The sequence below is a fragment of the Balaenoptera physalus genome, assembly GCF_965194825.1.
Source record: "Balaenoptera physalus genome assembly, chromosome: 7".
Lineage (NCBI taxonomy): Eukaryota > Metazoa > Chordata > Mammalia > Artiodactyla > Balaenopteridae > Balaenoptera > Balaenoptera physalus.
The window spans coordinates 6,447,259-6,462,221 of NC_138886.1; the positions used below are offsets into that span (position 1 = coordinate 6,447,259).

The following is a 14,963-nucleotide window of genomic DNA, read 5'->3' on the forward strand; positions in this document are numbered from 1 at the left end:
AAACGGCAGCCAGAGGTGCGACTGCCACCCCAGCCCCGAGCTCCACGCGGGGAGGCCCTGCCCACCTTCCCTCCCCGCCCGCTCGTCCGAACCTTTCTTGAGCACGTAGGACGGCCCCATCCTCACGGGGCTCGCACGAGGAGGGCTGCCGGCCAGCTTGGCGTGGCCCTCGTGGTGGTGGACAGGGCTGCAGGGGCGAGAGGCGCTGCGCATGTGGGCCTCGTTGTCCGGCTCTGGGGGCAAAGGGGGGACCGTGCTGGGGCAGGGCAGCCGAGCCAGCCCCGGGCCTGGTCAGGAAGACCTGCCAGCACCCCCTAAGGGGACTGAGGCCTGAACCCACCACATCTCCTCCGTCCTGGGCCCACCCCAGCCCCCCAGCCCCACACAGAACACGCTGTCCACACCCTTCCCGTTCCCAGCGGAGGGCTCAGGCGGGCTCTGAGTCCAAGTGAGTCTGGACACATCATCTACCCGATTTCTCACCGGTAAGTCGGGTCTCGTGGGAGAGCCCCCAAGGGTGGGGGGGAGCTGAGCAGGCTGTGGGTGCTCTGCCCCCCAGCAGGAGCTGGACGAATGGGGCTGCGACGCCCCGAGTGGCTTTGCTGGTACCTGGCGTCCGGCAGGGGCTGGTGGACCGTGGTGACGGCGGCTGCGTGTCCGTGGGCTGCTGGTCCAGGGCGGCCATGGCGGTGTCCACGTCGGCGTCCTCGTCCACCTGCTCCGAGTTGGTGCGCTGCTGGCCCCACGAGAACTTGCGGTCCTTCATGCGCTCCTTCTCGGAGATGGCGCGGCCCGCCTCGTCCGCGATCAGCAGCTCCGTCTCAGCCTGGGAGCCGCCCCTGCCGCGCCCCTGCCCGTCGCCCTCACCGCGGTCGCTGCTGGAGTCACAGGACAGGAACTCGTCCTCTGATGGGCTCCGGTCGCCCTCCCGCTTCTCATCCGTGTCGCTCGAGTCCGAGTCCCGAGCCTCGGTCAGCGCTGCCGCCGCGGCCACCACGGGCTCCTTGAGCTCCTCGTGCAGCTGGTCCATCAGGCAGCGCAGGAACTCTTGGGTGTCCTGGAACCAGGGGCGGCATTGACACGGATGCCGGGGGGCCCACACAGGCACCCCTCACAGTGGCCTGCTCAACACTGCTGTCCTAACCCCCCTTCCACTGAGGACGACGCTGAGGCTCGAGAGGCTGGCCGAGCCCTCCCAGGTCTTGCGCTGTGAAGTGGCAGAGCAGAGACGGTGACCCAGGTCCACCCGACTCCCAGCTCCTGCTCTCCATCACCTGCGGCCCTGCTTCCAACTCAGCATGGGAGAGAGTGGACGTATCGCGTTCAGCCATTAAAGTCGCCTTGCTCCCTAAAGGAGGGGACGGTGAGGGTGGGCAGGGAGCCCGAGTAGGACAAAGGTGACACTGTGAGTGCGTCCGCAGGTGAGCGCTCAGCTGAGTTCCACAGGGAGCAATGCCACCCGGCAGGCCAGGCTGCCTGCATCCTTGACCTACCTCTGGTTCTCTCTGCCCTTCCAGTCCTTCGCCAGCCCCCGTGCCCACGCCTTCCCCTGCCATTGTGACTGGTGCAGGAGAACACGCTTCCCGCAGGCCTGGGCATGACTCGGACTAAGGTGCCACTTCAGGTTGGCCGGGTCTCCAATCCCAGTAGTGACGCTGTTATTCTGACTACGCTGTGACTACGTCATAACCCAGAGGAAGCCAGGGCAGCGAGGCCTCTGGCACAGCCTGCCCACTGGCCCAGCCATGAGCAGCACACACAGGAGGCGCTTTAAAAGGTCAGAAGATGATGGTGGCCGGCCTCTGACAGCTGGGGGCACTAGGTGCTGTGCGGGGCCACTGGGTTCAAAGTCCTGTCCTGTCCCTCACAGTCCCTGCCCCGGACGTCAGAAGCAGCTCCCGAGGCCAACTCCTGCCCAACGAGGCGGGGATCACGCAGTGGCCAGACCCAGCCAAGCACCCAAAGACTCAGGTCACCGATATGGAGAGAAGGGCCTCGTTTTCTCAGTTCTAGCGGAGGGAGGAGCGGGCTCTGGTTGGATTACATCGAGCATTAGGGAGGGGGTAGGAGACGTGCGTCCTGTGTGTCAGGGACACTGAAAGGTTCTTTTAAGAAACAGGCCCTCAATACATCATCTACTTTTCTTTCTGGTTCTTCCTTTTAACAAAAGTACCCTGTGTTCATTGCTAAAATCTCAAGCCATGTGGAAGCATGACAGCATCCTCTGGCCATTAAGAGAGCTCTACAGCTACCTGTATGTTTCAGACTCAGAAACGTCCCCTGTGCTACGCCCAAGACCCAGAGAAAGGGATGCTTTGGCGTCGAGTGGATGTTCGGCAGCAGCGAGTAGCCCTGCTCCCGGTGCCCTCACCGAGAGCCTGAGGGCCAGCAGGGGTCCTCGTACAGGGAGGGCCGCACTGCGGTGAGGGACGGCTCAGGTAAGCCTAAATCCCGGCCCTGCCGCTGTGCACTGTGTGACCTGAGCCACTTGTAGAACCTCTCTGAGCCTCAGCTCCTTACCTATAATGTGAAGGTGATGACGGGGCCCACTTCATGAGAGTTCTGTGAGTAGAAACAGGGCTGAACTTATGTGGCAGGTACTGACCACCTAATAAATGGTACACGGTGGATTCTGATTACCGTGGGTATTACCACTCCACAGAAAGGGCGGTGCGGAGGCAACGCTGGGCTTCTCAGGCAGAGGCCAAGTGTTCATCCATCTGAGGGTGTGGGCAGAGAAAGGCCCAGCAGCCCTCACCCTGGGGAGAGTGGGGGCCGAAGGAGGGGGCCAAGGGCATCCCTCGGTGACCGCTGCTCTGTTCCTGGGCCCCCCACACAGGCAGCAGCGTCGGCAGTGCAAACAGGTTCAGGCCAGCAGCGAAACCCCAGTCTGGGGCAGGACTTGGACCACTTGAACGGTCCGCCTGGGGCAGGGGGAGGTGTGTGGCTGCATTCTGCTTCATCTTGGGCCCACGATTTTACGCCATAGAAAGATATCACTGGTTTCAGAGGGATTCTCTAGATTTACAAAAACTTGTCATCAAAATGTTTACTTTAATAAAAGTGAAATTCTGCCTGCGACTCGGGGAACAAGAAACCATGTGCCGATTTCAGTGAGTGCTGAGGTGCACACACCTGGAGATAAGGCTGCCTGAGGTCAACTTTCCCCTCTGCCATGTACCAGCTGTGTAACTGGTACGTGGTAAGTGGGTGAGGACTTGGCCGCTGAGCCTCAGTCTCCCCATCTGTTGAGTGGGGAGAACACCAGGTTGCCGGGAGGCCCCGACGTCCCCACACAGGTGAAGGGCTCAGGCAGCAGGTCTGATCCAGGAGCGCTGCCTGGCAAAGCAGAGCTGCTGCTGCCGATTTCCACAATGGTCTTGGCTTCAAAGCCAGGCCTGGTACGTTACATCCCTGGGTGTTCCCTGGGCAGCTCGGACGGCCTACCTGCTGGGCATAGCCTCGGAACATCGGGTTGACCAACTTGATCCCATGGGACAGGCTGGTGGGAACCACGTAGCTGGGGCTGTAGGAAGACCAGACCCGTTAGTACAGGTGGCCTGCTCTGAGCTGCTCAAGCCCATGAGGGCGGCCAGGCAGCCAGTACAGCCAGATCAGACTCAGTGATGCGTTTACTACAACTCTGGGAGGTGCTAACCTGGCCAGGAGCCCCAGCAGGTTTGCACATCTCTAAGGTCAAGATGGAAAACGTCAAGTCACGGTTCAGTGAGGCAAAGGGCTCCTGATTGGGATGGCATCATGTCCCACCAGCCCATGACAAGCTACTCTAAAACTGTTCTCATTATAAAATATTTCTTGTGGTTTTCTAATTTCAAAAGTAATACATGGGGGCTTCCCTGGCGGTCCAGTGGTTAAGACTCCGCGCTTCCACTGCAGGGCACACGGGTCTAAACCCTGGTCGGGGAACTAAGATCCCGCACGCGGCGTGGCGCGGCTAAATAAATAAATAAAAATAAATAAAAATGACAGCTGCTTTAAAAAAAAAACACATGTTCATGACTGAAAAACAGAAAATTTCAGAAAAGCACAGCAAAGAATCATCAACACTAACAGCACCACCCAGAGATAACTACCATTAAGATTTCCAGATTTTTCCAAGAAAATAGAGACGCATATACAAAATTACACGCAGGTAAACAAATGTGGCTTCTTAAAATTGGAATTATATTGCATCATACTGTTTAATAATCTGCTTTTACACTTAATATGTTTCTATGCACTCACAGTTTTTTTTGTTGTTGTTGTTTTGTTTTGTTTTGGGTTTTATGGCCGCACTGCGCAGCTTGCAGGATCTTAGTTCCCCGACCAGGGATTGAACCCGGATCACAGCATTGAAAGTCCTAACCACTGGACTGCCAGGGAATTCCCAGCACTCACTTTAAATTAGTCCCAATTTTAACTTTTCCTGGAGAAACAGATTTAACCCAGGCTTCTGGTCTTTAAAGTCCTTTTCACTGAGCTAAAGCCCCTGAACGTCAGTGCAAGCCACTTCTGAAATTCTTTCCTGTGTGCACAAATGTGGCTGAGACCTAGGAGTGGTCACCACACAACTCTGGACCTCAGCACACACGCTGCAAAATGCTGCCATCTTCAATCAATACCAGGCTCAAATTCTAGCTCCACCTTTCACAAGACGTGCTATCTTGAGCGAGATCCTTAAATCTTCTGAACCTCAGTTCCCCAATTTGTGAAACAGAGTTGGCTATGACCTACAGCTCGAAGGGCTGATGTTAAGCATTGCACAGGGTAAAACACAGCAAGTGATGGTGAGAGGCTGAAGGCACAGGAAGGGCTCTATCAAGGGGCCGACAGAAAACCCATCCCCCCACCCCTGCCCCAGGTCAGGGACTCGGTCAACTCACCGTTTCCTGTGCCAGACCTCAGAGACCAGCTTCTGGTAACTTTTGCACAGGGCTGGCTTCTTGTCTGTGCGCACCAGGCCTCCACACTCCAAGAAGAACTGGGTCAGTGGGGGGCTGGGGGACGGGGCAGGGAGCCAGGTCAGAAGAGAAAAGAAGGGGGGCGTGGCATTGTTTACAAAGAGCCGGGTGGAGAAGCAAAAGTGTCTTGTGTGGGGTGTACTGTGGCCCGCCGGAGCCAGAAATGCCTGCAGAAGGCATTGAAGGACACCACCTGTTATGGGCTGAATTGTATCCCCCCAAATACATACACTGAGGGCTTCCCTGGTGGCGCAGTGGTTGAGAATCTGCCTGCCGATGCAGGGGACACGGTTTCGAGCCCTGGTCTGGGAAGATCCCGCATGCCACGGAGCAACTAAGCCCGCGCGCCACAACTACTGAGCCTGCGCTCTAGAGCCCATGTGCCACAACTACTGAAGCCCGCGCGCCTAGAGCCCGTGCTCCGCAACAAGAGAGGCCACCGCAATGAGAAGCCCGCACACCGCAATGAAGAGTAGCCCCCGCTCACTGCAAGTAGAGAAAGCCCGCATGCAGCAACGAAGACCCAAAAGCAGCCAAAAATAAATAAATAAATAAATAAAAATTAAAAAAAAAATAAATTCATACACTGAAGTCCTAACCCCCGTACCTTAGAATGTGATTGTGCTTGGAAATAGGGTCTTTCTTTAAAGACTGTTGTGTGAACGAGAGGAACCACTGCCTTTCCTCCCATCAGCCCCTTCTTGGAAACCTTCCTGAGCCCAAAAGCATCTCCCCCACTCCCCTTTTCTTTGTTTTTGTTATCTTATTACATAAGAAATACTCATTTACTGTAGAAAAACTTAAAAATACTAAGCAAACAATAATAATTGACCTTAATCCTACTACGTGAGGATAGCTACTCTGTAGATCTGGGGGCATATCCTTCTAGACTTTTCTATGCATGCATATCCCCCATCCCTCCTTCCTTCTCTCTCACACGCTCACACACACACACACACACACACACACATACTGAACCCCTACTAGGTGGGAGACCCTGATGCCAGGAATAGGAGATGTCCCAGCCTCAGGGAGTGGACACCCTATCCTAGATGGAAAATAATATTTTCCCTCCAAAATGGGATTGCACCAAACAAAGGTTTATAACCTCCTTTTTCCTACTTATCATATTCTGAACTCCTCCCCCTTTTAATAAATATTGTCCTGCACCATTTTTTCCTGAACTCACTGTAAGGCTGCCCTACAATAAATTTATGATTTTATCGACTTTTAAGTTGTTTCCAGTAAACAGCAGAATGATGAACCTCATTGCACAGACAGCTTTCTCAACATCTCAGGGTACCTCCTTAGGATAAATTCCAACAGGAGGGATTGCTGGGTGGGAGGGCATGTGTGGTTTGGGGCATTTTGATGTGTATCCATATACAGGCTTCTGTGGGCAATGTACAGAACCTGGCTTGGGGGCCCCAACTCCCAGATGAGGTGCAACCTACCAATTGGACAGGGCCTGCAGGGCCGCGTTCATGTAGCAGGAGTTGCCAAGGTTCTTCATGCCCGTGAGGCCTGGGAGACCAGCGCACACAGAGGAAGGGGAAGGTGAGCATCTCGACCCGGCAGGAACCCGTAGAGGATGGTTCTGAGCCCCCAGGACCCACCCCGGAAACCTGCCGAGTCCGCTGACGTGGTTCCACTCCCAGCAGCTCTGGTTACCGCAGTGTACGGAACCCACGGACCCCTCCGCCCTCCACCCTCTGCCCAGCCCAGCCCACCGTCAGCACCGAGCAGGGGCAGCGGCCTGGGTGCAGAGGGGCCGGCCCGCCCAGGGGCACACGGCTGTACGGGGCTGACGGCAGCGGCTGACGCCCCAGGGAAGCCCTCGTGCCCCACAGGCCACCCCGCCCTGCCCAGGCAGCGCAGCGCATGGGGCCGTTACCTCGCGGTTTGAGGTCATCGTCCTCCGACTCGGACTCTCCTTCGTCAGCCACAGCAATGGGAACAGCTTTCAGAGGGTGGGAGGGCAGCGCAGAGTCCTGAGTTCGAGAACCAGAGTGAGGAAAACTAGGGGGGTGAGGAGGGAGAGGGGTTGGGGTGAGAGGCCCATGTGCCTCCCCCGCTGGGGTTCAGGGTCGGGGGAGAAGCCCAGCCCCCCAACCTGCACTGAGCCAGCCCATCTGAGCTGAGGACACCGTGCAAAGAGAGGGCATTGGTGGCCTTGCCCTGGGAACTCCGTGACTTGTATTTTACTTACAATAATGAGTACTAATAATTTAATTTATTTATAATAAATTTGGGAAAAAACAGAAACACAGAAAAAACAGGCAATCCAACTTTCCTGAGACAACCACTGTTGATAGCCTATCTTATCTATGTAGCGTTTTAACTGTTAATACACATACACCCTCAAAACAGGATTTGTATATACTTCTTCAGAGCCTTTTGTGTAAAAAATCATAAATATCTACCATGTCCACAAACGTATTCCATATACACTTATCAAGCACCCATTACGTGATGGCCACTGTCCAACGTGGAGAAGACAGCACTGCACACACACAGACACACGCACGCAGACACGCCTGGCCTCCACACACACACACACACACACACACACATATGCAGACATGCCTAGCCTCCACACACACACACACACACACGCACACGCACACACGCCTGGCCTCCCGGGGCCCCAGGGCCGGCTCTCTGACTGCTCCCCGAGGCCGGCTCCGGGCTGGGCTCACCCGCCTGCCTCCTTTAAGGGCTGCTCAGCGCCCTGAATGTGCCTTGCCTGGTGGGGGGCGGGAGGTTTCCGGGTGTTTCCCCCAGAGAGGTGGCTGCAGGACCATCACCAGGGGCTCTCCATAGGCCAGGGAGGGTGTGCCCCGCCCCACGGCGCTGGGCTCACCCGAGGCCTACAAACTCCCTGAGGGAGGGCCGCCCTCCTTCCACTCACCTCTGTGTCACCAGGCCCTGACACAGGGCTGGGGCTCAGCGAGCATTAGCTGACACGAGCTCCTCAAAGCCAGCTGGGAACGCTGGGCAGGAACGGACGCCGTCGGGGACCCACCGCCCTGCCCTCCTGGGCGTCTCCTCGGCTGGCACCCGCACCCGCTCACCTGCTCTGAGAACTTGGGCGAGGGGCCTGGCGGCTGGGCCGCCAGCCGAGGCTCCAGGAACACCTCCTTCTCACAGGCGTAGCACCACACCCGGAACGTGGTCAGGTTCACTGTCAGGTTGTGCTTTTTGGCCTAGAGGGCAAGATGCAACATCAGAAGGATACAGTGGCCTAACGGGTGCCCCAGGCCTGCCTCAGGGCTGCGTGAGCTCTCCGGCCTCAGGAAAAAGCCCCATCGGGTCAGAGGCCTCGAAGCTCGGGACACGCCCCCCCCCACAGGCCAGGGGCGCCAGGGGCTGCAGCAGCATTCTCTCTTGCTGCTTCACCGTGATTCTTCCCATTTTACACACATAACCACTGAAGCCCAGAGCGGTAGATGGCGCTGGGGGCGGCCGAAGCTGGGGTTTGAACTCTGGGCTGTCGGACCGCAGCGCCCGTGCTCCCGGCCACCACGCTCACCTGCGCATGGATGGTGCTGTGGTCAGCGAAGGATTCTCCGCAGCCAACGTAGGAGCAGGAGACCTGGGGAGGGGGTTGGAGAGGAAGGGAGAGCGGACGGATGGGGCGGCCAAGAGGACGCTGCCAGCACAGCGAGCCAGTGCCCGTCTCCACCCAACAGGACCCACAGGCACCGAGGCCCTACCGCCCTGCAGGAACACAGGTTTGCCCAGCCAAGGTCCGCGCTGGGCAGGGATGGCCACCACACAGCTGCCCCCGCCTCTGAGCGAGACGGGCAGTGTGCCCCGAGCTGCTGCTCTCCTGCAAGAAGCCAGGCAGGGTCGCAGCCAGATCCGGGCAAAGCTGAGGCCCAGCTGCTTGGCGCCCAGACCCTCTCCCCCTCCACTTGTCCCTTTTTCACCAAAACCCCACTTCCTGAGGGGCCAGTTATCGGGAACCACACTTTGGGTGGGGAGACTGGGCCTCACAGCCATTTTCTAACGGGGAACACTGAATCGGGCAGAGGCGGCTGGGGCCCGCTGCGGACCCCATGCCCCTCAGCGTCCCTGGTGACCTGCCTCTGGCCTTGCACTCTCCTCTCCCAAATCCACCCAGCTCCCAAGGCCCAGCTCAAGGTCTCTCCTCTGCGGGCCTCCGCCCCAGCGATCAGCCCGCTTCTCCGCAGGAGTGCTCTGGTGTCATTTGCGGCTGTGGTCAGCACTGCACAGGCTGCTGAGGACCTTGCAAGGAAACGACCTTTGGGCTGCGGCATAAAGGACGTGCCACTTTCTGCGTCAGGTCCGTCTCTGTCTCTCTGGGGGGCCTGTGGGCTCCCGGGAGGTAAGACCACGCCTCGCACTTCTTGCTGTCCCCTGGGGGCCCAGACGGTGTCTTGCAGTGTATTTTACACTGAGCAACAGGCCCAAAAGGAGGAGGCCAGAGCCCCGTGGGGGGTCCTATGTCTTCTGCAAAGACAGACTTGAACTATGGTATTTTCACCCCTGTGGGCTTTTTTGTTTCTCCTTGTATTGGTTTTCAAAGAAATTTTAAGTAACAGCCATTTTTAGTATGACTATAAAATGCAATACATACTTGTAGAAAAGTTGGAAAACACTACAAAGTTACAAAGAAAAATGAATTACCCATAATTCTACCCCCCAGAGAAAACTGTCACGTGTTGATACATCTACAGTTACTCTTTTTGGTAAGCAGTAATAATCACGACCAGATTTTCCTGGACACTGTCTACCGGCCACACACCCTGTTAAGACCATCACAGGCATCATCTCGTCAAATTCTACCCTAAGGTGGGTCTGCAAGGCGGGGGTAGTTATCAGTGCTGTGGACTCTACTTTATAGACAGGGAAACAAAGGCCCGGGACACACACACACACACACACACACACACACACACCCCTTTGCTTTTAATGCCAATGGGATCATTCAGTCCAGAGTCTTCTCCAACTTGCTTTCTCCTCTTGGCATCTTTAATGGCTGCCAGGGCAGCCAGGCCGGGGGCTCGCGGACTCTGGGGCCCTCTTGGCTTGGTCTTGGGAACCACACCCGAGACACCCACGCCCTGTGTCCCCGCCCAAGGTTCCCGGCTGTGCCCATGGGGGACGGATGTTCCCACCCCAGAGTCTGGACCCAGCTCCCCACCCCAGACAGCTGCAAGGATATTTTACCTGGAGACAGGCCCACAGGTTGGGTCCGGAAACACCGCATGACTGACAGGTGCCCTGTGTGAGATGCGGAGAGAGAGGAAGAGAAGGGTGTGAGCGGCCTGTTGGATGTGCACTGACGGACGCACCTGAAGGTCTCAGCTTAGAGGCTTTGCCTCAGAAGCCCTCGCTGGCCCACAGGGGCACTTTAAATTTTATTGTTTGAATTTTGTTTTATCACGTGCCTGTAAAAACATTTTCAATACAATCATTTAAAGCCTAAATAAACAGACGCCATAATATGCTCCCTCAACACACCTTCTACTCTTCTTTCGTTGCATTTATTTATTTAAGCCTTTCTCCCCACCTAGACTATGGGCTCCATGAAAGAAGGATGGTCTGTTTTGCCTACCCCTGCGACTTCACAGAGAGCCTGGTACAAATCAGTAGATCAATGTATTTGTTGACCACAGAAAACACCCAGGTTTCTGGTGGTCTGGATGACAGAGCCTGCTTCTTGTCTACCAATATCTCTCCTCCCTGCTTTAATAAAAGAATCCATGAATTTAGGCTGAGCACATGGCCAGCCAGCTGCAGACTATGTGTCCCAGCCCCCGCTGTGATCATGGGGCTCAGTTCTAGTCAACAGCATGACAGCGAAAAGCGACATGTGCCACTTCTGAGTTTTGCATAACCCTTGCTCTTTCTCCTCTTTCCATTGGTTGGAATGCAGATGTGATGACAGAAAGTGAAGCAACCACTTTGGACCTGGAGATGAAAGCCATGTGTTGAGAATGGCAGAGCCACTCTATCAGTGCTACCTACGTCTGGACTGTTCAGTGAGAGAAAAGTAAACTTCTATCTCATTTAAGCCACTGTATCTCAGGGTCTCTTTGTTATAATTTAAACTGTCCTAAGTAATTTTGTCTGTGCCTGTCTAGAACAGCAATTCCCAACTGAGCCTCCACAATACCCAACGTGTCTCTGTCAGTTGTGAGATGAATTCTAAGCGCTGGTAGCAGTTACAGAGTACTTAATCAGAGTGAGAGCTGACCTCTGGTGAGGGATCACAACGGTCCAAGCAACCAGCTAAGTTTTTTACACCTTGCTCATGTAATCCCCACCACAGTCTGTGCAGCAGGTCCCATCAACATCCCCTTCGTAAGATGAGAAACTGCGGCTCAGAGAGGTCATGACCCTACAGAGCAGAGTCAGAAGGGGAAGCTGAGGAGCCGGGGTCATCAAACTTCCCAGTTTCCTCCCAAGGGTGACCACGTCGACCCCCAGGCCTCCATGGGAACTTCTTCGTCTCACTAAGCCCAGGTTTTGGCTGTTTGTAAAGAGCCTGAATGTGGGACTCTCACTAGGGTGGAGGTGACACAGCCCATCCCACACAACAGGGCAGAGATTTGCAATCTGTGATTTAGGGTCTCTTGCTAAGGATGCTACGGCTGGCTGGAGATCAGTCTGCTTAGTGGACTCAAAGTCACAGCTCTTGACCTTTCCAAATCTGTCATCTCTTTTGTGATTTTCTGATTTCACAGTTCACTCCCATCTTCCCAAGTTTTTTTTTTTCATTTCAGTCATTTGAATGATAAAAGTATTGTATGTTTAACAATTTAAATGATACACATACACTGTATATAATGTGTAGTATATTACATATAATACATATATTCTGTATATAATGTGTAGTATATTATATGCAATACATACATGTTGTAATAATTTGAAGTATAGCCCTCCATATCTTCTTCTTATATAAACATATATGCATAGATGGGGGGGTGTGATTTCTAGTAAAAATAAGATCATACTATACAAATTTTTCGGTAACAGGCTTTTCTCACCTATTTGTGGTCATCCTTCTAGTCTGTACACAGAGACCACATCTCATGCTTTGCAGTAAGTGCATGGTGGCACACACTATGGGCACAGACACCACAATCTGTTCACTCATTCCCTTCTTGATGAATATGCAGACTGCCACCAGTATTTTCCTTTTACAAATAATGCTCAATAAATACTGCTGTATTTGTAACTGGTACTACATTTCTACTAGATAAACTCCCAGAGGTGGAATTGCATCCCTGAAGTCACAGTAATGCCTAACCCCACTACCATGCCTGGTCTACTTCCCTCCCTTGGTCAGCTCTGAGTGAGAGCAACTTCTGCTGTGCCCATCTGAAAATGGGGTCATGTTGTTTTCTCTGGCAAAATCCTTAACCATCAGGGAAGTCAGGCATCTTTTTTCAAGAGTTTCACGGCCATTTGCATTTCCTCCATTTTGAGCTACCTGTTCAATCCTTGCCCCTTCTGGGTATTTTATTTTATTTTATAAATTTTATTTATTTGTTTGTTTATTATTTATTATTTACTTATTTATTTATGGCTGCATTGGGCACGCAGGCTTCAGTAGTTGTGGCACGTGGGCTCAGTAGCTGTGGCTCATGGGCTCTAGAGCGCAGGCTCAGTAGTTGTGGTGCACGGGCTTAGTTGCTCCACGGCATGTGGGATCTTCCTGGACCAGGGCTCGAACCCGTGTCCCCTGCATTGGCAGGCGGATTCTTAACCACTGCGCCACCAGGGAAGCCCCTTCTGGGTATTTTAAAACAACATTGGTTTCATTTTGTAGATTTCCAAAAGGCTGCCACGTCCCAGCCCAGTGTTTCCATGTTTTGCCTCCCTCTTCCCACCTCGTTGATCTCCTCCCTGCTCTCAGATTCCCTGAGAAATCCTCTCAGTTTGTCTCACTTATTCCTTTGTGCAGACTCAGGAAGAGACCCAGCATTAGACAGTGCAAATGCACCAGAGCCTTGCTCTGCCCCTCCTCGTGACCACACCGAAACCGTGGCCCTTAGGGTTAACAGAAATTGAACTTGTCTTACAGAATAGCAGCTAAGGAAACAGCTCCTTAAAAACCCCTCTGCTCCAGAGCCTCCCATCAAGCCTCTTAGATAGCCTCAACCACCAGAGGGCAGACAGCAGAAGCAAGAAAAACTACAATCCTGCAGCCTGTGGACCAAAAACCACAGTTACAGAAAGATAGACAAGATGAAAAGGCAGAGGGCTATGTACCAGATGAAGGAACAAGAAAAAACCCCAGAAAAACAACTAAATGAAGTGGAGATAGGCAACCTTCCAGAAAAAGAATTCAGAATAATGATAGTGAAGATGATCCAGGACCTCGGAATAAGAATGGAGGCAAAGATCGAGAAGATGCAAGAAATGTTTAACAAAGACCTAGAAGAATTAATGAACAAACAAACAGAGATGAACAATACAATAACTGAAATGAAAAATACGCTAGAAGGAATCAATAGCACAATAACTGAGGCAGAAGAACGGATAAGTGACCTGGAAGACAGAATGGTGGAATTCACTGCCGCGGAACAGAATAAAGAAAAAAGAATGAAAAGAAATGAAGACAGCCTAAGAGACCTCTGGGACAACATTAAATGCAACAACATTCACATTATAGGGGTCCCAGAAGGAGAAGAGAGAGAGAAAGGACCAGAGAAAATATTTGAAGAGATTATAGTCGAAAACTTCCCTAACATGGGAAAGGAAATAGCCACCCAAGTCCAGGAAACGCAGAGAGTCCCATACAGAATAAACCCAAGGAGAAACACGCCGAGACACATAGTAATCAAAGTGGCAAAAATTAAAGACAAAGAAAAATTATTGAAAGCAGCAAGGGAAAAACGACAAATAACATACAAGGGAACTCCCATAAGGTTAACAGCTGATTTCTCAGCAGAAACTCTGCAAGCCAGAAGGGAGTGGCATGATATACTTAAAGTGATGAAAGGGAAGAACCTACAACCAAGATTACTCTACCCGGCAAGGATCTCATTTACATTTGATGGAGAAATCAAAAGCTTTAGAGACAAGCAAAAGCTAAGAGAATTCAGCACCACCAAACCAGCTCTACAACAAATGCTAAAGGAACTTCTCTAAGTGGGAAATACAAGAGAAGAAAAGGACCTACAAAAACAAACCCAAAACAATTAAGAAAATGGTCATAGGAACATACATATCGATAATTACCTTAAACGTGAATGGATTAAATGCCCCAACCAAAAGACACAGACTGGCTGAATGGATACAAAAACAAGACCCATATATATGCTGTCTACAAGAGACCCATTTTAGACCTAGGGACACATACAGACTGAAAGTGAGGGGATGGAAAAAGATATTCCATGCAAATGGAAATCAAAAGAAAGCTGGAGTAGCTATACTCGTATCAGATAAAATAGACTTTAAAATAAAGAATGTTACAAGAGACAAGGAAGGACACTACATAATGATCCAGGGATCAATCCAAGAAGAAGATATAACAATTATAAATATATATGCACCCAACATAGGAGCACCTCAATACATAAGGCAACTGCTAACAGCTATAAAAGAGGAAATCGACAGTAACACAATAATAGTGGGGGACTTTAACACTTCACTTACACCAATGGACAGATCATCCAAAATGAAAATAAATAAGGAAACAGAAGCTTTAAATGACACAATAGACCAGATAGATTTAATTGATATATATATAGGACATTCCATCCAAAAACAGCAGATTACACGTTCTTCTCAAGTGCGCACGGAACATTCTCCAGGATAGATCACATCTTGGGTCACAAATCAAGCCTCAGTAAATTTAAGAAAATTGAAATCATATCAAGCATCTTTTCCGACCACAACGCTATGAGATTAGAAATGAATTACAGGGAAAAAAAACGTAGAAAAGACAAACACATGGAGGCTGAACAATACGTTACTAAATAACCAAGAGATCACTGAAGAAATCAAAGAGGAAATAAA

At 52.2% G+C, this 14,963-nt stretch overlaps 1 protein-coding gene across 7 annotated transcripts in view; it reads right to left on the minus strand.

Moving 5' to 3' along the window:
* USP20 (ubiquitin specific peptidase 20) overlaps positions 1 to 14,963 on the minus strand; it is a 50,629-nt gene that overhangs the window by 14,612 nt on the left and 21,054 nt on the right. For 6 of the 7 annotated variants that reach the window (XM_082468128.1, XM_082468123.1, XM_082468127.1 and 3 more), the window contains 9 exons: positions 10,158 to 10,211; positions 8,494 to 8,556; positions 8,036 to 8,167; positions 6,856 to 6,952; positions 6,416 to 6,485; positions 4,884 to 4,997; positions 3,448 to 3,526; positions 610 to 1,057; positions 93 to 233 (listed from right to left, as the gene is read on the minus strand). In XM_082468128.1, the coding sequence (XP_082324254.1) occupies positions 93 to 233; positions 610 to 1,057; positions 3,448 to 3,526; positions 4,884 to 4,997; positions 6,416 to 6,485; positions 6,856 to 6,952; positions 8,036 to 8,167; positions 8,494 to 8,556; positions 10,158 to 10,211 (1,198 nt within the window). The remainder of the gene's footprint in view (positions 1 to 92; positions 234 to 609; positions 1,058 to 3,447; positions 3,527 to 4,883; positions 4,998 to 6,415; positions 6,486 to 6,855; positions 6,953 to 8,035; positions 8,168 to 8,493; positions 8,557 to 10,157; positions 10,212 to 14,963) is intronic. The other variant, XM_082468129.1, reaches the window with a different exon arrangement.